Below are 20,564 nucleotides of genomic sequence, written 5' to 3'. Positions count from 1 at the left end.
CATCCCCGGGGGCTCCGTGTGGGCCCGCTCCGCGGGCGGCCCCGGCGCTTCCCGCAGCGGGTCGCTTCTGTCTTCCAGTGAGAAGCGCCAGCGCGGCGGGGAGCGGGGTAAGATGAGCCCGGTCCGCGCCCGCGGGAGCCGCAGCACCCAGCGCTGAGCCCGCCCCGGCGGCCACCGCCAGACCGGAGATGGCAGCGGACTCCGTAAGTGAAACACCGCCCGCAGCCGGCGGGCACCCCCGGGGCCCTCCTCCCGCCCCCCGGCGCTCCCGGGGCCGGTAGCCAGAGGGCCCTCCCAGCACTCAAGGCGCTCCCCGCTCGGGGATTCAGTTTAAAATACCCACCAGCAATTTTAACTGTAACTGCCCGAGAGCGGCGTCCAGGCGCCGTGTGCATAACAAGCTCCAGCACCGAATAAGTTAATGGAGTTGTTGGTGCACTGGGCGAAATAACCCGTTTGGATCCCGGTTTGTCATTGTGGTGTTCACCGTCCGGAGTCTTGTGCTGCCTCCTGTCACGAGAGCCTGCGACGGCCCTAAAACTGGCAGAGGGGAACACGGTCAAAGGACGGGGCGCTTCACCTTCTGAATCCGTTGTAGCAGTGTCCAAAGATCACGAAAACATTTGCTGCTGCTGAAAACACCCCCCAAGGCTGTTCTCGTGGGCCCTTGGCTGCGATAGGCATTGAATACGGATAGGCATTGAATACGCTTGTAACTGCCTCAGCCCTCAAACATGCCCGGTGCTGCCTGTGTTAAAGGTCATGTGGAAGTGAGAGTGTCCCTTTACATGAGACTTTCTGCTGATTTCATTTTTCTTCTGGGCCCCTCACGTGATGCTGTTTTCCTCCTTTTGGCATGTTTTCATTTGTAGCTTGGTGTCTGTCACCGAGTGCTGGTAGTTTTCAGTCCTGACAATGCCACATCCGTGTTTAAAATGCCCCTTAGTAACTGCCTGACTTTCACCTATGCTCAGCTGAAACACAGTTTTATGGAACGAGGACCGTGGTTATTAGCAGGTTCCCGATTAAAATTATCACTGAACAAATAAAAAGTCAGAGATCAGAGCTCTTGATTGTAGAGGACAGTTTCCAATTTAATAAATATCAGAAGGGCGACTGACTTCACGTATTAATTATGTCACGTGGATTCTTGTAGACGATCCCCATCTGGCAGAACAAACCCCACGGCTCGGCGCGCAGCGTTGTCAGGAGGATCGGGTCAAACCTCCCTTTAAAGCCCTGCCCCAGAGCAACCTTCGAGGTAAGCGGGCTCGCAAGGGCGCCGCCGTTCTCGAGCAAGACGAGGCGCTGTCACGAGCTGCTCTTCTGTCAGCCACGAGTGTCTGCAGAGTTGTGCTCGCAAAACTCCTGTAGCTGTATAGTTAATTTTTTAAGATTTTTTTTTTTTTTTTAATTCCTTTCTTTTTTTGGAAATTCTATTCTTGCAAGCGATCATTGCCAACTTGAGGAAAATACCTCCTAAAATAGCGTCTGTGGACCGGGTTATTAAGCTAGAGACAGAAACATGGAGCTGCTGAAGCAGGGCTTTGTTGTGTGACCTCCAGCAAGCCACGTGCCCTCTGGGCCTGCGTTCCCTAAACAGTAAAACAAGGTTTATGGAAACGCTTACGTCACTGTTGAAGCTCAAGGGCAGCGCTGGGACTTGTAGTAGCGGAGTGTTGCACGTGGCCTTGGCAGCGTGCTGAGCTGTACCGAGTATCCCTTCGCTGCCCCGCTGCTCGGTCTCGGGAGCGCACCCGAGGACACGTGCAGAGGTCGGCACGCGTTTCCGTGAGCCCAGCGGCGTTGCTGTCAACATCTGGCAGCTGCAGCTGCCGACCTGGAGCGGAGAAAGGCTCCGACAGCTGCTGCAGCACATCTGGGGCGGCTTCAGGAGGCAGGACCGCCGTCTGCTTAATGCAACTTTCTTCTTTTTAGGTTCTACCAAATGTTTCGGAGCTCTATTTAAATGACGTCCCTCCGGTCCCCACCCTGGCAGACATTGTGTGGATAGCAGCAGATGAGGAAGAAACATACGCCAGAGTCAGGTCGGTTTCCTCTTTGTGTCTGCTGGTCCTTATTTTTACACCCTGGTTTATTTTGCACGGCGTAGGTCAGACATTGATCAAATGATCACACCTTCCACTCCTCTCAGGGGCTGATGTGGTGCCTGTTGAAAGACAGTTTTCCCCATTTTCTGGGGAAAAGAAACAACATCGGACAAAGGACCTTGGGTGGAATTCCTGTGGGAAGTGCTAAAGCCTGTGCCATGTCGTTGCTTGCTCACTGAAAGATCTGTGTAGAGTCGCCCCCCTGGTCCGTGATGTGTTCTGGTCAGAAAGCTGAAGAGTTGAGTTCTCCCAGGATTGAGCTCCCCAGGAGTTTGGTTCTGGTCAGCTGAACTTTTGTCCCTGAGGCAGGGCAATAGTAATAGATACCTTGTGCGAGAGAAAATGGGCTTTGAAAGCAGAGGCCAAAGTTAAGGGGTCTGTGGCATTTCCCCTGTGCACCCAGCGCACTGCCCGGCCCGGAGACACAGTTACCAGGAGAGAAATGACTTGAACCCACGTGAGCACGCCCAGACTTTTGTCCCTGCGTCCTCTCGCCACATCTCGTGCTGTTGGGGCGTGATTGCGGTGACAGAGAGAGCATGTTCGGTGGCACAGGGGGCGTCTGCACGGCGGTACCCGCAGCGGTACGCGCAGCGTGGTGGCACAAAGGCTTCGCTCGTTGTGTTGGAGCCTTCTGCCGCCCTGGGGTGGAGGCAGAGCGTTGCTGAGTGATGTTGTCACGGAGGGGTCTGCACCTTGTAAATGACCAACAGGTTTTTGTCCTGTAGAAGTGACACTCGCCCGCTGAAGCACAAGTGGAAGCCGAGTCCCTTCACTGTTATACAGCGAAATGCTTCAGTCCCCAACCTGAGGAAGCAGGAGGAGAAGCTGCTCGCCTTGAAGAAGCCTGGTTTACCAGCCCTGAGCCGAACAACAGAGCTCCAGGATGAGCTGAGTCACCTTCGGAGTCAGATAGCTAAAATAGTTGCTGCGGAGTCAGGTAGGAATGTGACGAGCTTTTCTTTTGTTGAACGAGCAGGGCTGAATTCGTGAACCGTGTTCTTTCCTCCGTACGGAGCAGGCCCACGTGTTGCTTTTCCAGCAGAGCTGTGGCTCCCGTTGGTGGGATCCCATCTTTGGTGTCAGCTCAGTGCTGGCTCTGTGTTTAGACGTTTGTATCTGTTTTGTCGGGGGACTCCTGCTTGTTTTTAAGAAATACCAAGTGCTGCTTCGTGACTGCATTTGCTGCATTCGACCTGGAGGCCGGCTCTCACCTCGCACACCTTGTTTCGTGAAAACATTTGGTGTGTTCTTGCCATTCCTGCGCCGAGTCAGCCATGAGTGAGAGGGTTACGTCCCGGTTTGGGCAGGAATGAGATGTTAGTGTTTGTTCGTTCTGTGAAAATGACAGTGCCGTTTCTGTAGCAAATAAGGTATTTGGGGAAAAGCCTAGCTGAAGTGATTGATTGATTTTAGTCAATTTGGAACTAAAAGCCATGTTTTAGCCGCAAAACAGAGCTGTGAGGAAAGACTGCTCTTCCTTTCCTGGGTTTTCCTGTATTCAGCTCTGGAAATATGAAGGTATTTGGTAGGATCCACATCCCAGTGGTTCTACCAGGCTGCAGCAGCGGCTGGTTTGGAGTGTGGAAACTAGGAAGATAGAAATACCTTGGTATCTAGTTACGGAGGGTTCAGAAGGCAGAGTTGGTGATCACCCAACTCCAAAACATTGAACAGTTTTGCAAACTAAAGGAACTTAGTCCTTCTTGAAGGCAGCTTTTCTTCAAAGCTGCGTTTCTTGTACACAGAATACTTCTGCCAATAACCCAGACGACAGCTATATTATGGCTGCTTTCCAGAGGAAAAGAAGGACCTCTGATTCTTCCCATTAGTTTAAAAAAACCCAACAACCACCAAACAAAAAACTACCCCAGGATTGTGCCACACTTGACATGATATCAGGCAGGTTAATTCCTGTTTATGATGGGTAACAGGGGCTGATGAAACCTGCCTTACCCTACAGCTGAAACCAAAGACGTTGTTTTAATTCCCAGATTGCTACTTTGCGCCACGCTGTGTCGTGTGTGCACGAAACCAAGTCTCGTGATCTAGGAGCGACGATGTGCTTGTCTGATTGTTGTAGCCCCAAGGGACTTGTGGCTTTAACGACTGCTTATATTTAGTCCAGCTATCCACGAGCCATAAAGGCATTTGAACATGAAACAGTTGTGTTTGTTTTAGCTGAAATGCTGGTTTCTGCGTGAGAGGTTTGGGGTTCGTCTTCAGTTCCCTGTGATGGTCAGTGGACTCTTAAGAAACTACTTGGTATCACAGTGTAAATAGATGACACCACATGAGAACAAACGGGATGTTTTCAGCATGCAGAGTTGTATTTAGATGAGATTAGGTATTTCTGATGATCTGTGCACGCTTGGAGAGTACCCGTCTCCTCCTGCTGGTGTTTCTTGTCATCCTTGGTCCTGTCGCAGCACGCGGGGTCCTGTAGCCCGCTTGCCTTGGCTCTCACAGCAGCGTGGTAAAATGAAGCCATGCGGGGGTGAGGGAGACGCGTTACCCTCAGCTCTGCAGGGAGTAAGTGTAAAACAAGGCATCACAGATGTCCCCTTCAGAGAGGCTGCGTGTGTCCTCTTTCTTCTTCATGCAAGACAGAGGAACAACCGAACTGGAGTAAAGAAGAGCTGATATTCTGTGATTTTTTTAAAATTTTTTTTTTTCCTTCCAAGTGTTGTCTCAGCTCTACCGTCACTCAAGCTGTGCGCTAGAGAAGTCCATTTTAATTCAAGGAGAGTAGTAATGAGGAAAATTAGAGATCCAGATGGGAGAAAAATGATTTAATCATTTAATACCTTTTTCTCTCCCTCTCTGCTCAGCCACGTGCCTGGTTGTTATCAGCTGGCATTTGAGAACAGCTCGTATTGACTTCGCGTCCTCTAAGTCAATAACGGAGAGCGGTGAGTTAGGGCCTGGCTGTAGCTCGGTAAGCTGATGGAGGAGATAACATTTAGCAGGCTTCTTTTGGAAAGATTGATGTCAAAAAAGAAATATTTTGCCATCTGCTCTATTATGTACTGCTGGAAAGTCCCTTAATTGGAAATTGATGACTATCTACAGGTTTCCTCTGGAGGCCAAGGGCATTAGCGCTTTAAGGTACGGTTTGTTTTCGATACAGGAAGGTTTTTTCAAGGAGATGTGCACTAAGCATTTTCCTGGGGTTTTGGTTGATTTCCCTTAGTGTATTACACTGGAAATATCTACCTCATTTTCATGTAATAACACTCGGCATTTATGTAGCTGTTCTTAGCCTCACTGCATTTTAAAGCGTGAACAATAAATCCCGTCTTCCCCGCGGAACAGGTGGGCGCTATTCTCATTTTACAGATGGCGATGGAAAGCAGAACAGGTCAGAGCGCCCGCAGTCACAGGGTGAACGCTGTGACCGGCTAGTGTAGCATGCTGGAGCTCCTGAGCCAGCTCTGCATTCTCACCAGGCGGAGCGGCCATGGGGGAAGGCGCCTGAAAGGAAAAGAGAGACAAGCGGTTCTCCAGGCGATGAAGAGGAGAAAAGTTAAGACAATTAAGACCTACATTCTGACACAGGCTCCCTCTGTGACCCTGAGCAGCAGCTAAATCCCTTTCCTCCATTTCCTATCTTTAAAACCAGAAAAAGTAAACATGACCTGACTTCTGCAGTGTTTGCACTGGAGAGGCGATACGGCGATGGGCACGCTAGGAATAGAGCTGCGTAAGGGGGCAGGTGGGATCAGAGGTCCTGGAGAAGGTCTTGTGTTGCAGCATGGTGTCGTAGGAAGTAGAGCCGACATGGAGGGTAACAGAATATGATGAGTTTGTTTCCCGGTAGCATGGGGGAGGCTGGCTGCTGATGCCTCCTGATTTATATTCTGTTGTTCGGGGGAAAAAAATACCTACATGGCTTGGTATGAGTTTATCTATGCACCTGTGTTTTCTTTTTCAGCTTCTGCTTCGTTAACGCCAGATTTATTATCTCCAGGAAGTTCAAATGCATCTTCCCCTTTACCTTGTTTTGGACCCTCTTTCCAATCTACAACTTCCTTTGTCATTAGTGATATCACAGAGGAGGAGGCAGAACTGGAAAGCCCCGAGCTCCCGTCAGTCTCCATGCTTTGTTCTGCAACCTCCGAGTGTTGCAAACCAGACCCAAAGGATCCTGACGAGGAAGATTCTGTGTCTCTGTCAAAGGCCAGCAGTTTTGCCGACATGATGGGCATTCTCAAAGACATTCATAGGATGAAGCAGAGCAAAGACTTGTAAGTGCTTCTGAACTCTCTTGATTTTATTTTATCTCTCTTTTTTTGTCTGTCAAATCATTGTAGCCACTGGGCAGTGCATTCACTGCTCTTGGTGCTGCTCTGTATTCATGATTCGCAGCGGGGAAGTACCTGTTTATAGGAGAACTTGCCAACACTTAGGTTTCTGGGGTTTTTTTTAATGATGGCTTGCCTTCCCCCACAGAGGGGAACTTAAACTGATTAGCACAATGTTTGGCTGTTTCAGCTTGTTCACCTGAAAAAAAAAAGCTTGTGTTTGCCCTGATAAAAACCAGAACCGTGTGTGTTGGCAACCGTCAGAGCGAGGGCCACGCTGCCCTCTCCGCCTGCGGTGGTTCCAGGTACTGGTGCTTCGGTCACCTCACAGACCCGAGCGGTTGGGAAGCTCAGCAGCTCTTCCAGCGTGGCACGTACGGGAATTAACACGCGGAGCTTTTCAGCTCCTCGCCTTTAGCATCTGGCCCAGCTCTGAGCGTGGGCAGAGTGCGTTTTCACTTGTCTCGTGACGAGTTTACACGTTGCTCACGAGAACGCCTCGAGCTGCTGACATGCCAGCTGCCGCACGGCTGAGACGGGACCCTGCCCAGCTGACAAAGGAGCTGCTTGAACGTTGGCTGTGCTGCCTTCGCTCTACGTGCGAAATCACAGTCATAAAGTGCAGTTTCCACATTTCTCAGCTCAAAGATCTATCCGGCCATTATGGTGCGCGAGTAAGATTCCTGGCCAAGAGTAGCATGTTGTGTGATGGCTGTTCGCAATTTCTATGCCTACTTCAGTTCAAAAGAAATTACAGCACTGAAAAAAATCATATAGTCAAATGACAGAAATATGTTCAGCTCGCATCCAGAATGTCCGTACAGTATCACACATCCGTAATTCACACAGCACACCCCTTTGCTCCTCTTTTCCTAAGTGTTAAATATTACTCAAAGCTTCAACACTGACTTGCTTTATGTAAATGCCTGTAATCTTTCTTGGGATGAGCAGGATTCACAGACCGTAGATTAATTGCTCCTCTTCTTTCTTCCTGTCTGTTGCAAAGCAGTGCTTTGGGCATCCGAAATCATCTGGAATTATTAGGCAGAGAGACTTCTCAAAAAAAATCCTGCTGTTGTGTGCTACTCGACTCCACAGGGGTGGGGTTAGGCTTTAGGTAACTTGCCTGTTAGGACTGTAACTGTCCGTTCTAATGGCCATGCAGTGGCTCTGTTCAATCTAGAAAAGCTTGTGGGTGCTTCATGCTGTGACATGTCACGTTTTAACTTTATCGGAAACCTGTACCTCTAGGACTAAGCATTCACGTGTAATTATCAGTCTTCTAATTAGTGCAGACTGCTCTGCCAGCCTCCTATGGAAGCAAACTTTTCAGGGTAGGAAAACTGCCACCATCTGTGCCAGATGAAGACAGGGAAATGTGCATTATTCAGGGAGAAAAAAAAAAAACAAAAAACAAACCTATACAAATGCAGATTATGGTAGGGAAATCCGAGGCATTTTCTTCTCCTCGCCTGGATGTGCCAACAAGGCTCCTGCCAGCTCGGCCTGAATCGCGAGGAGCCAGGGCTGATGGGGGGAGGCTGTGAAAAGCAGCGTGTAGGTGACAGGGAGCGTTGCAATATAATGGGTCACAATTCGACTTGAATTTCCTCGACAGAATGTATGAGAACGACTAATAATGGATGAAGGTGTTTGATCTGGCTGTTACCCTGGGAGAGGAGCTGTGTGAATGCGTGGGAGGGAGAGGTGGCTCGTGCACAGCGGATTTACCAACAGCGTTGATTCTTTTTAGCGTCGTAGAAGACGGGGAAGAGCGCGGGGTTTGTACTGCAGCATCCTTGGGGGAGGAAGGGGATAGCTGCCAGTCCCTCCTCACTGGGGTACAGCGGGCAAGAGAACTGAGGCACCAGGACCCTTCTCCCCTTGCGACGGCTTGGCTGGGTCACACTCGCTGCTGCTGCTTGCGTCAAGGCTAGAACACTCACAGAAAAGCTTGAGACTGTCTCTTGCTGGAGCTGAACTGTTTTCCTCTCATCTGTTTTTCTATCTCAGCCTCTAACATGCCTCCTACATCCAACACTAACATTTTAGGATACGGTTATTACACCTTAAAGCCGTTTGAAGAATCACAGGTAGTTGAAAAATTGCACTAACTAAATCGCTGATGCTCGTTACTTGATGAGCTTTAATTCCCAGACACAACCCTCTGGTGTCGACGCAGTTGCGCGCAGCCCCGCGCTCCTACAGCTGTGCTCGCCTTGTGGCCGTGCCGTTCGGTGACACGCAGCGGTTTTGCTGGCGTAGGTGGGTGGCACATGTGACACTGGAAAGGATCGTGCACTCTTTAAGTGGATGAAGGTACCCAGTGATGCTTAACGAGATAACTACATAGATCCTTCTCTGATGCTCCTGTTTAGGACTTGGTGCTTAAACACAACCTTGGAAGCTTCAGGAATGCATGAGAAACGCTTGCAGAAATGTGCATGTTTCACCAAATGAAATAGAGCCTGTTAAAGTGTCTGTGCTGCCCTCTGCGAGGGGAGCGGGGAGTGCTGGGCTGCGCGCTCAGCGTGGGGTTAAAGCCAGGTAGCGTGAGGAGCTGCTTGGACTGTGAGGACACTTGGACTTGTAAGTACCACTGTTACGGGCCTGAACAACTTCATTTTTCCCTGATTATGTCCTTGGCCCTTTGAGGGACTATAAAGGGCTGAGACGCTGAAGTTGGCGGCTGCTGCTCTGTGGTCTGCTGGCGGCTGTGCCTCGCTGTAGGACGTTTGTGGCCTTCGGTGGGAGAGGTTCCTTCTCTCAGCCTGGTGTGGGTTGTCTGTCTTCTCATCCTGGGAGAGCCTTCCCTTGTGATCAGCGCAGCTCGAGGCCGTGTCAGTGCTGGCTCTCCTCACTGCTGTTGGTGTTGCCTCCTCCTCTGGCTGCTTCAGGTTCCCCCTGTCCCTCCCTCTTTAGAGGCAGCTGACGGATCCGTGGGTGACTCTTGAGTTCTGACGGATCCGTGCGTGACCCTGAGTTCCTGGCTTTGCCCAGGGGAAGGGTGGGTGTGGGGAGGGCTCCAGCCCTGTGCTCTGATCTTTTTCTGCACCCTTTTCAGAAGGGGTCTCGCTGGGTGAAAGCAAAGGCACGCTTCGGGCTCCAAAATCATCTTTTAAACCATGATGCGTTTATACAACTGTAAATGAAGAAGTTGGATCAGACAGAAAGCTGGCACAGCCCTAAGCGTTACCCGTGAGCAGCTCAATGGCATCTTACACGGCTTACTGAAAGCCTGCAGTGTTTATTTGAGAACAAGCCCCTCCCAAACACATACGGAAATACTCCAGGGGTATTTTTTTCTTTTAGGAATGGTTAAAACACCCATAATGTTTTCTGACCAAGGGAGGACTTCAGCTATTTAAAAAAAAAAAAAACAACAAAGTTAAGCTGCAAAATTATTATTACAGGTTCTAAACAAAACCTGAAGGAAAAGAACTGGGTTTTGGCTTCCTGTAAATTAAGCTCATTAACACTTCTAAGGTGAACTGCTTGTCTGAACTTGTTGAAAGAGGCAGGATGCTTTGATAACAGAATGCTACAGAAACTCACGTGCAGTAGCTAAGCAAAGGGAAACGTGTACCGGCCTCCTTTAAAATACCTGTAATTGCCCATATTTAAATATGAAAGCGTATTGTGTAGCAAAATTCATTAAAAAAAAATACTTCCAGGATTTCAACTCAGCCACCACACCAGCTGTAGATTTATGTCAAGGGGACGTAGGCTGTAAATAATTAATGAAGTTTATTTGCTTGTTATTAACACAGTTGAATAAAAACATCATAAAAAGCTTTGATGCTGATTTTTCAGGATACTCCTTGATCCACAAACTGAGCTCCAGGTTTTCTAAGCCAACATGAAAGAACTGAATTTTTAGCTGCTTTTTGTTGTTTTGTTTTTCTTCCACGTCCTCCAGAAAAATGCTGAAAAGACTCTAAGCAGAGCAGTAAACCATCACTTTTGTCACTTCTCTTTACTAATACGCTGCGCTTTTGTCTTCTGTGTAGAAACCGAACTTCAATGAAGGAGGAAGACCCGGCTGTTCTTATAGCAGAGGTTCTGAGAAGAAAATTTGCCCTGAAGGATGAAGATCTGGCCCTGAAGGAGAAATGATGTTACCGTCATTAAACTCCATAAGCAAAAGTGTTATGCTCCCAAAATTTTCTCCACAGTAGCTGCCTTCCTAAGGATTGAGCCTTTTGCCTCTTTTATTACTTAGAGATGGTTTCTGCACCGGACACTTACTTAGGAAAGACCCTACGGATTTGATGTGTTTTCCATGTATTGTTATATTTAAGCGAAAAACTTTTTAAGATGATGGAAATTCTTTTCCACCTGTATTTTGATGTTGATTATGGATAAGGATCTTCTCAAGAGCGCAACGAGTGCTGCTGGATGACGTTCTTTCTACCTACACTTTTCCTTAGGTTCAAATTAAGCATTAACGTACGACGGCCGTGTGACGCTGTAGCTGCCATTTCCAGGATAAACAGATGTCAAACGTCCCGTTCTCTGTTCCGAGTGTGGTACAGAGCTCCTGAGAATAAGCTCATTAATGCTTTCAGTGTTCAGGAGGTTGGTGAATCACAGCGGTAAAAGGCGTCTTCCCGGTGACTCTGGCTGACCCGGTGGTAGGATGAATCCGCAGTCGATGAGCAAAGGGCTCAGTCACGTCTAAGGGATGGTGGCTGGTCTTAGTGCGCCCTGGGTATGTCGTAACTCACAGATTATCCCCACAGTTGCATGACAGAATGGCCTTAATTTCTTGCCAGTAATTTAATGTTTCATTAATAGTCTGTGTATTCAGATAATGTATTTTATTTAGCACTCAAAAGGTCTATTTATTGAACCACTGATGCTCGGTTCTTAGCACCCACCCCAAGAGCTGTCATTGAGAAAAGGGAAGAAGGGACTTGCCCTTGTCTGTGGCTACAGTTCTCACTAACTGAAGAGTTTCCTTCAGCTGCACATTCTCTGCAATGTTCCTCATGGCTGTATTTAAATATGATTTTTTTCCTTTATATAAAATGGAGCCTTAATAAGACAAAGGTTGTCGGTGACATTATTAATGTGCAGAGGCCAGACGTGTCAGCAGCGGTGCTTGGGTCTAGGGGAGGTTGTGGGGGGAATTTCAGCTGCTGCAGCTGAATGGCCCCAGCTGCCAAGGATTTTCTTCATCCCCCAGGCCCTCAGCTCCTGAAAAATTCCATCATCATCCCCTCCCCCCTCAAAAGCGAGAGAAGAGGCTGGTATTGCCTCTGGCCTGCGGTGAGCAAGAGCAGAAAGAGCATTTAAGACTTAATCAGTTTTACAGGGAGTTGATGCAGCTCTTCCCCGCTCAGATGCACGCCAAGAGCCACGGGTGGAGGCTGTCCTTCTCCCTGTCCCAGTGAGGCTGCTCTGTATCAGGATGTGTGGGAATACACCTGCCTACGGAGGGGACAGAGCTGTTAGCGAGCCGTGGCATCTGCCACACACAGTTAAGCCAGTACTGACTGGCGTAACCGCTGTCCTCAAAGCAGCAGAACGTACCTGAGCCTCCCACTCCTTCAGGGCAGCTAGACGGTGTGGTTCCTGAGCTGAGCCTAAAAAACGTTAAATTTGGACTCCTAGGATCCTAAGAAATACAGCCATGTTAGCAGCGGGCTGTCAGGCTGAACGGCAGCAAGCTACACAAACACCCAGGCTGTCAGCGTGACTGAAACAGTCCAATCATTATAAACGTACTCCTTCGACATTTTATTTTTATTAAAGCAAAATTTCAGAGAACAGAGGTCCAGCCTGTTGCATGGGTCTATAGCATATGCTGGCTAGACCATACAGCTAGAAACACTGGGTACACTTACCTAATTCTGACCGCTTTCTTACCAAAAAATACGCTTTCCTGAGGCTTCACAAGGTCACTGTGTGACCCGTTCCAGGTCACTTAGTGTTTAATCACTCTGTTCCCTTCCGAATCCTGCGTGAACAGTAAATGGTAGGACATGTCTGCCCACTCCTCCCCCCGTTTGCCCAAGCTCCTGTTCACAGCATCGCTGGAACAGCCCCTGTAGGCAGAGCTGGGCAGCTGCCTGCGAGCAGATGGGAGGGTCTGGCAGCGGTGAGCCATCACTCGGTTCCCCTCCGAGTCCTGGGTGAACAACTGCCTGCGGGGACTGCCCAGCCCCGCCTCGCTGCCCCTGCCCTCCGCGGCCGGACCGGCACCAGCGTTCTGGCTGCGCTCGGCCAGCGGCCGTGCTCTAGCTGGGCTTTGCGGGGATGAGGAAACGCCAGCAGCACAGGTACTGTCTCGCCTTCTAGTAGGATTTATATTCTCAGAGAAATCAGTTAAAGAATTCACACTACTCAGCAGGCGTGGTTTCTTATTCCGGTTTGCTCCAAGTCTCGGTGGGGAATCAAGTCCGGGCTCTGCCTCCTCTGGGAGCAGCTGGCCCGCGCGTTCCTTTAGCCTGCAGGCCGGAGTTACGCTGCCGCTTGCTGAAACCCTGTCCCCAGCAAATACATCGGACTTCTTTCTGTGAGCGATGACCCGGTTGCCTTCGGAATCCTGGGTGAAGTCGAGGCAGCAGCAATTCTCCCCCGCCCCACAGGAGGCTTCCCTCCCGCTGCGGGACTCCGCTTCTAACAACCCAGAGCCTGGCAGAGGAGCCGGCGAGGCCGGTGCCTTCCGTGCACGACGCCGGGGCGTAACCTGCACCATCTCCTCGGCTCGGAAGGGCTGGTTCTGGGCTTCCTCCATCTGTGGCAAAGCCAAGATCTTCACAGGACAGGCAGGCAAAGAAATGCCTTTTCCTTTACAGTCCTTATTTGGGGTGAAAGGAGGTGGCCTGGAGTTTTCTTTGTCTTTTTCATCTGAAAACAACACGGAATTGGTTAAAGCCAGAGCTGGCACGCACGTTCCTCAAGGTTAGTCACTACCCACAGCACCATTCCTCGATGCTGACTCAGAACTGCCATTTCACTGCTCCTTCGAGGAGCACCACAGACTGTCCCACACCAGGGACATCGTAACAGTATCAACTGTGATGGAACAGCAGCCTGAAACGCTCCAGTAGTTCAAAGCAGCGAGGTTCCCCTAGGCGAGAGGCAAGAGCTGCAGCTGCTCCAGTCTTGGGCTTTGCTGCCTTCCTCCTCTTGGCTCTCCAGGCAGGTCACCCCTGACGTTCCCTTTAAAAGCAGCAGCTCAAGACTTACCAAAAAAAAAAACAAAACCCCACAGTGAAACTTGTACAGCTTGCGTTCATCGCCTGATGAAGGCATCAAGTCCCACATTTGCTTCTGAAACCATTTAATATAAAAATCTAATATAGCTTCTCAATATAAGTGAGCTTGTCCTCACTTCAGGACAAGCTAAAAGAAAAAATAAATACAAATAATAAATACTCTGGAGTCTCAAACCCTACAGACCTCTGACAAGCAGCAGCAGCACTCAGTGAATCCAAACACACCCAGTGACTGAGCAAATGCAATCGATCGAGGGCATCAAACGATAAAACGGAGAAAGCATTGACACTCAAAGGAGTAGGAACAACGAATCCAAAGCAAACCCCATTAATGGCCCTGTCACAACACAAAAATTCTGTCAAACAATTAAATCGTACAGTTTGGGCAATGCTTCTTCTCATCTGCTTATTGCTGAACTAGTTCAGGGTTGAAGTAGCCACGGCACAACACACAAACAACTACACAGTGCTGCGCTGCTGGTTTCTGCATCCATTTAATTTCTCTCCGTATTTAGAGACCCACAGACAAATCCCAGTTCCTTGTATTCTAAAGCACAAAAGCAGCCTCAAAAGCACAAAGGTTGTGAACTGGCTTAATTCACAAATATTCCAGCTCCCTCGTGATTCCTTCATTGGTTCAGTCAGGATTAAACACCGCATTCTCTAGAAAAGGCTTTGTCCAACCCTTCACAAAAAGCTCTCCTCGCTCACCTCCCCCTGATTCCCCTTACAGGGAGGTTGTTTGAACCAGGTAACGTTCATTCTCACTTCCAGCTGTCTCTTCCAAGGGCATTTAACTGACAATTTAGGGCTGCCGTCGTTTAGAACAAACCCAGCACATTACGCCCCGGATGCTGCCCCTTCCCCAAGCAGGCAGAGCTGCCCACAGGATGCTCCCGGGCTCGGTGCTGCTGCCCAGACCCTGCCGAAGTCGATTGTCCTTCATGTGACACCATCGAGCAACCCAGAACCGGATGGTTTGTATCAGCACTTGGGCCAGGTCAGGCCTCCCAATGTCCCACTGAAAACTCCAGTTTTGTAAGCAGTAAAGCCCAGTCCGTTGTTGAGAGTTCAGACTGCTCTCCAGCGAAGCCTGGCTGTGACTTACACTTTAGTCTAACACCGTAAAAGGCACCTGCATTTAGATGGACCATCACAAGAAAATCCTTCCTGGAAGTCCAAACCTTTACCCTCTTCACTGGAAAATGCACTCCTCTGCCCAGTAAAGCTGCCAAGAAATAAAGCCAGGTGATTTCCTATTATGGCCTGAAATGGCTTTCCTACAGGGGCACCTGCTTGTCCACGTTACCTGTCTGGGTGCTGAAGAAGGAGGAGATGGTGGTTTGCTTGGTGCGTGGCTGATAGGCTCTTGTCTGCGTGAAAGCAACTGAGACGTGCGTCCTTTCCAGAATTCGACTGGATACTTTCAGCTTGGCTATAACAGGCTGGGTAGGGAAAGAAACAAGAGGAAAGTGAATATACGGAATTAAAAACCAAGCCTCCCCTTCTTCCAGCGCTGTGGCATGGCTTCCACCTCTGTTAAACACTTCAACTCTTCCCGTGACACCATCACAGAACGGCTGAGGTTGGAAGGGGCCCACGGAGGTCACCTTGTCCAGCTCCCCGCTCAAGCAGAGTGCTCAGGACCAAGGCTGCAGGCTGTCCCTGTCGTGCTGCACCGGCCAGGCTTCGCTGACCCCACCGCGCCCCTCTCAAAACACAGACCCAAGGCCATGCTCCCGGCACCCCATGCCACAGCACCTCCCACCCCCGGGGAGCCACACGCTCCCTCGGGACGGGGATCCCGGCACACCCCGGCTGGCAGCAGCCCCGCAACCCCCGCCGGACACCCACCACCCCCCCACACCCCCCGCCCGCGCCCAGCCCCACCTGCGCTGCCCTCCGCTTCAGCTCGGCCGTGTCCAGCCACACATCGCACGCCTCGGCCTGCCGGGCCGCGCCGCCTCTGCGCTTCATCCCCGGTACCAGCCCGTCTCCGTCCGCCCTCCGGAGCGCCGAGCCGAGCCGAGCCGAGCCGAGCCGGCCTGAGCCGGGCCGGGCCCCGAGGAAGGGCCGCGACCGCCGCCCAGGGGGAATCGGGCCGGTCCCTCAGCGGCCGCGTCCGGCTCCGCTCCCCGTTCCCGCCTTTCGCTCGCGCTGCCCCCGCCTAATGGCCCCCAACGGTCACCGCGCGCGGTCCTGGTAAAGAGTGACCAATCAGAGCGGCGGGATGGGATGAACGGCAGGCGGAGCCCCGCCCACCTCATCCGTGCCCTATATAAGGAGCCGGGGCGGCAGCCTGCTGAGGGGAGAGGATGGCGGCGGGGCCGAGCGCAGGGGCGTTGTGCGGGCTCTGAGGTCGGGACCGGCCCGTGAACAGCAGAAGAGGGGCGGCCGGTGGCGAGAGGGGGCCGAGTGCTGCGGAGATGCCGGCGGGGGGGCTGCTGTGCGGGTCAGAGGGGGAGCAGCCCAGTACAGCTGGGTTTTTCCTCTCCCAGCTGCTCTCCTGCCCCCAGCCCAGCTCTTCGTTAAACGCAGCCCAAGCCCTGACCTCCCCCAGCCCCTCTCACCTGGTCTTTACAAGCCGCAGCTGCAGGCCCAGCAGTTTCCCACCCTGCGTTTGCACCCTCTGTTCAGATCAGGGTTGTGCCCTTGAAACCACCACGGCCAACAGCGCCTGTTCGCAGGGCCTCATCCAGGACAGAGGGTGCAGAGGTCCCTATCACTGCCCTGGGGCTCAGCCTCCATCAAATCAACCCCAACCCTGCTCTCCCTGTCTCTCCTCTCACTGCATGGAGAGGGTTGGTGCCTTTCTCACTCTCTCAGGGATATCCACTGCGTGGAGAGCTCTGTACAGCTCCCTAAGCTGTATACGAGGGGCCTGAAATGACATAAAGCAAATTTGCTGCTCTTGTTTGTGGTTTATACAAGCTCACCTCGGGCTGTTTCCATGGGTTAGATTCTGTCACCACTAATGGGGGGTCGGATGGCATCTCCTTACCTTTTGCTGTGGGACCTGGTAGCTTCCAGGATCCTTGCCCAGCCCACCGAGGGTACAGGGCTGCAGCGCTAACGACATTTTGTTCCAATCATTTATTCAAACATGTGAATTAAACCAGAGTACCATTTTAAGAGCAAGCTGGAACTAACTCTGAATTAAAAAAGCACAAAAAGCAGATCTTGCTTTCCCTTCCTACAGAGAGGGCTGCTAGGTAACAAACAGTTCGCGAAGCATTCATTCCTCTTCTCCTCGACGTTTGTGGCCGGATTCACGGCATCATCGCCACAGCTGGCTGCAGGTCAACCGTCCCAGTGAGCTCACTGGCTTCTCCTTCACTCTTCTTTGAAGCTCAGCTTGTTCTTCACCATCCGGGCCATGTAAGTGGCTGTGAGGACAGAGCAGGTCACAGTGACAAGGCACAGGGCAGAGAAGTTGTGAGCCAAATCACCCTGAAGAGCGGAATAGATCTGTCGCCTGGACTCATAGTCCAACACCACCGCCTCGATCTGCGCCAGCGTGCAGAGCACCAGGCACACGTGAAAAATCTGATGGCTCTGCCCGAAAAAGTGACATTTCCCAGGGAACCACTTCTCAGGGTAAGGGTGTGAGAAAAAAAAGGCACCGATGAGGAAAAACAACACCTGACATTTGTGATACAGAAGGGCTGGGTCGGCCCGCTCGGAGGGCGGCGCGGTGAAGATGCGGTGGATCACGGGGCTGATGTCCAGCGCGTACGCCAGGCCGGAGGGCAGCTCCTGGCAGAGCCGGCTCAGAAGGTGAGCGGACTGGTGGTACTGGTACTTGGCGTAGCAGGAACCGGCGCAGGACAGCCACGCTAACAGGACGGCCGCCGGCATGTAAAACCCCTTGATCTTCTCGTGCCAGCTCGGCTCAATGGCGTAGTAGTAATGCCCCAGTGCGCTGCCGTACTGGTAAATGGCGACCCCCACGTAGTCCATGAAGAAGAAGCTGTAGTGCCAGAACTCAGATTTGGCCTGCAGAAGGTGAGCGAGGGTGCTGAACGTCAGGTAGGTGATGGATGCCGTGATGATGATGAGGAGGGGTTGGGCGTGCAGGTCCTGCCCAAAATCCACCCGCTGCGAGAGCTGCTGGAACCGCAGCAGCAGGATCAGCGCTGCCACCAGATGGGTCCAGACGTTGATGGCCTCGTTGTGCTGCTGGAAGAGCGTCGAGAAGTAATAGCGCCAGGTCTGCTGCACCGGGCGGTAGCCGGTGTGGATGTAGGGCTTCCAGAAGACCTTGGGCACCTCCGAACTGCTGACGGTGGGGGGAGAGAGGGGGGCCAGCAGCTGAGGGACCTGCCGCACGTTAATGAAGAGGCGGCTCAGCTTTTCGGTGATGACCGTTGCCATGATGCAGCCGAATTCTGGGTCCCCGCTATACAATACAACCTTTGGGACAGAAAGGAAGTTTTGCTGCAGGGATTTAATAGTGACTTTACAAAAAAAAAACAAAAAAACCCCACAAACCAACAAGCAGGGGCCATTTCAATGCTTTGTTCTGTTTTGGTTTTTTTTTTTTTCCTAAAGATATGTGAAATCATGAGTGACGAGAATGGCCTCATTATAGCTGAAATAAAAGAATCACCAAAAATAGTGATAGGAAGGAGGCTGAAGGGAGACTGAAGCACCTTTGGAGCGCCCCGTGCTGCACAGGCGACAGACTGTCTGGAGGAGTACAGAGGTAGAGGACACGAGTCTGGGGTTAACTGACACAATAATTAACACACCAGGACGCATCAGCTCCTAGCTCATGCCTTCCCAGCAGTTTGGGAACAAACTAAACATCCTCAACAAACTTCCCGCTCCAGGAGCAGCCCAGATTCCCCCGCTGTAAACTGTTTGCAGCATCTGGCTTTACAAATAACAACGAGCCGCGTTCCCTCCACGACCTACTCTGCCTCAGGAGGGGTGTGTCTGAGAACAAAAATAATCGTAACTCCAATATCCGAAGACGCAACTTCTGTGCTTTAGAGTTTTTACCATCTTTTGTCAGCTCTATCGCATTTTCGACGCGGCTTTGCACAAAACCAGCGCAGCTCGAGCGAGTTCATCCTGTTGCATCACTGAGGTCCAGCAGCGTAATCTTTGTGAGCAAGCGCTTCCATATTTATATTTTTGAAGCTGCTGTCCTCACCAAGATAAAGGCACCCTCGCTGGCTAGTTCTGCCTTTTCAAAGCAGCCTTAAAAACATATTGAATAGAATGTGCTCAACATGAGATTCCCCCACCTCCCCCCGCCCCTTTACCTGCTCTTGCTCAGACAAGTTCTGAAGAAAACAGCCCAACTCCCGTCCAGCTCCAGTGCTGATTTACGCCTCAACTCCTGGCAAGTGCAGGGACAGCTCAGACAGGAAAAGCTCTTCAAAGTTTGGGAACAGGAGGAGGAGGGGATGGGACTGTTTATTTTAAAAATCTCTGCAATTTCCTCATCAAAATGGAGTAGATGGGTCTGTAACTCCTGCCTGCCTGAAGCTGAGGAGCACAGAGGCAGATAAAAACGGGCTGTTTGCTCCTCAGCATCCCTCTCAAATGCTCTTTTCCCACCTCACCGGGTCGAAGAAGCCCCACACCAAGGACAAGCAGCCTGGCTCGGGGCAGCACTTCGCAGAGGGCGACGCTGACCCTCGCTTGGCCTCCTAAGCCCTCTTGTAACGCTGCAACGTGCGCAGGCTGCCAGTGAAAAATTAACTTCATCAACCTCTTCCGGACTTGCAGCTACCGCTCTGAACTCTGAACTGAAACAGCCTCAAGTCCTGCCAGTGGAAGGATGTGGGAGAAAGCAGAACTTCCCAGATTAAGCTATTTTGACCAAAATTCGATGGGCACTTTGGAAGAAAACGTTGCCCTTCTGCTGCACGGAGAACTTGCCTCTGTGCCACGGCTGCTGCCCAACGAGGATGCCTGGGTACGTGGGGAGGGGGCTCAGCTCCGGACCATGTCTGACCCCGTCACGGCTGCCAGAAGACATATTCCTACAGGAAAAGCACTCCTGGTTCTGCTCAGGCTAGGGCAAAAGCAGCGGGAAAAGCTGCGTTTGGAGCGGCCAAGCCCAAGGCAGGAAAGGCAACGGTGTTTATTTATTCCAGGTCCTCCCAAACCTGTTGGAGCAGGACTTCATTTGCAAAGCTCTTCTGAGCTACGAAGCCTTGAGCAATCCTCACTTAGGAACGGAGCACACCCTGAGCAGTGCTGGAAATCATTAATCTGGCTCGTCCTCTGAATAATAACCCCCACGTACCCACGAGATGTCAATAACGTCGCCTCAAGAGCCTGTTATAGCCTCCAGAGCATTTCCTTTCTCGAGCAGCATCCACCCACCCTGATGAATATTTTCTTAATGATACAGACTCAGCCCCCAGCCGCCGACACGCATCTGTATTTACCCTTCTAAAGCACAAATAGATTTATTTTAAGTTAGGATCGGTTTCTTCCCAGCACCGAGCCCCCGGTTCTCACAACCCCCCCCCACGCCCGGGCAGCCCCTCCTTCCTTCCTCCCGGCGGAGCAGCAACACCAGCCCCCGCCAAAAACCCGTCGCGGAGGGGGGGGGGGGACACACGACACGACGGACGGGACGGGGGACGCAGCCAAGGATCGATCCCCCACCCCTGGGAATGTTTTATTCCCGGGGTACGGGGGTATTTGAGGACGCGGGTGCAGCTGGAGGTCAGGATCGGCGGAGCCCTGGACTCTGCCCTCCCCTCCCGCTGCCCCTCTAGGACCCTCTGCCCCTCCGGGACCCCCCCGCCCGGCCCCGGGGAGCCCCCCCAGCCCCTCCCCAGGCACCTGCCGAGCTCCGCTCCCCGCCGGAGGACGCCGGGCCGAGCCCCACCGCGGCCGCCCCCGCCCCCGCGCCGGACCCGCCCTCGCTCCGGCACCGGCGGCAGCCGCCGCTTCTC

General features: G+C 51.8%; 3 protein-coding genes across 4 annotated transcripts; 1 reads left to right on the top strand and 2 right to left on the bottom strand.

Moving 5' to 3' along the window:
• The first annotated feature begins 164 nt into the window (after positions 1–164).
• MTFR1L (mitochondrial fission regulator 1 like) lies at positions 165–11,460 on the top strand. 2 transcript variants are annotated; one of them, XM_086479167.1, is made up of 6 exons: positions 165–203; positions 1,157–1,261; positions 1,939–2,048; positions 2,840–3,051; positions 6,046–6,358; positions 10,426–11,460. In XM_086479167.1, exons 1-6 carry the CDS (start codon positions 189–191, stop codon positions 10,529–10,531), a joined length of 861 nt encoding a protein of 286 aa, XP_086335293.1. In that variant the 5' UTR covers positions 165–188; the 3' UTR covers positions 10,532–11,460. The 2 variants fall into 2 exon arrangements, with proteins under 2 accessions (XP_086335293.1, XP_086335292.1); XM_086479166.1 differs by having other exon boundaries at positions 2,825–3,051.
• Positions 11,461–12,344: 884 nt separating this feature from the next.
• On the bottom strand, positions 12,345–15,618 carry AUNIP (aurora kinase A and ninein interacting protein). Its single transcript, XM_086480385.1, has 3 exons — positions 15,532–15,618; positions 14,951–15,086; positions 12,345–13,270 (listed from the first exon to the last, which is right to left on the bottom strand). Exons 1-3 carry the CDS (start codon positions 15,616–15,618, stop codon positions 12,345–12,347), a joined length of 1,149 nt encoding a protein of 382 aa, XP_086336511.1.
• A 1,335-nt stretch (positions 15,619–16,953) lies between these two features.
• Positions 16,954–18,034, bottom strand: PAQR7 (progestin and adipoQ receptor family member 7). Its single transcript, XM_086479862.1, has one exon. It carries the CDS (start codon positions 18,013–18,015, stop codon positions 16,975–16,977), a length of 1,041 nt encoding a protein of 346 aa, XP_086335988.1. The 5' UTR covers positions 18,016–18,034; the 3' UTR covers positions 16,954–16,974.
• Positions 18,035–20,564: the final 2,530 nt, after the last annotated feature.

The sequence above is a fragment of the Leptosomus discolor genome, chromosome Z, assembly GCF_034619465.1.
Source record: "Leptosomus discolor isolate bLepDis1 chromosome Z, bLepDis1.hap2, whole genome shotgun sequence".
Taxonomy (NCBI): Eukaryota; Metazoa; Chordata; class Aves; order Leptosomiformes; family Leptosomidae; genus Leptosomus; species Leptosomus discolor.
The sequence above is the reverse complement of the archived record's forward strand: the minus strand, read 5'-3'. Positions and strand labels throughout refer to the sequence as shown.

What these genes read in the sequence shown, in the direction of transcription:
- MTFR1L (XM_086479166.1), top strand. An exon ending in GCCCCAGAGCAACCTTCGAG is followed by an intron (nt 1,262 to 1,938) that starts GTAAGCGGGCTC and finishes TCTTCTTTTTAG; the next exon opens with GTTCTACCAAATGTTTCGGA. An exon ending in AATAGTTGCTGCGGAGTCAG is followed by an intron (nt 3,052 to 6,045) that starts GTAGGAATGTGA and finishes TTTCTTTTTCAG; the next exon opens with CTTCTGCTTCGTTAACGCCA.
- AUNIP (XM_086480385.1), bottom strand. Translation starts at nt 15,618, where the DNA reads ATGAAGCGCAGAGGCGGCGCGGCCCGGCAGGCCGAGGCGTGCGATGTG. An exon ending in TGAAGCGGAGGGCAGCGCAG is followed by an intron (nt 15,087 to 15,531) that starts GTGGGGCTGGGC and finishes TTCCCTACCCAG; the next exon opens with CCTGTTATAGCCAAGCTGAA. An exon ending in CTTCTTCAGCACCCAGACAG is followed by an intron (nt 13,271 to 14,950) that starts GTAACGTGGACA and finishes TGTTGTTTTCAG; the next exon opens with ATGAAAAAGACAAAGAAAAC.
- PAQR7 (XM_086479862.1), bottom strand. Translation starts at nt 18,015, where the DNA reads ATGGCAACGGTCATCACCGAAAAGCTGAGCCGCCTCTTCATTAACGTG.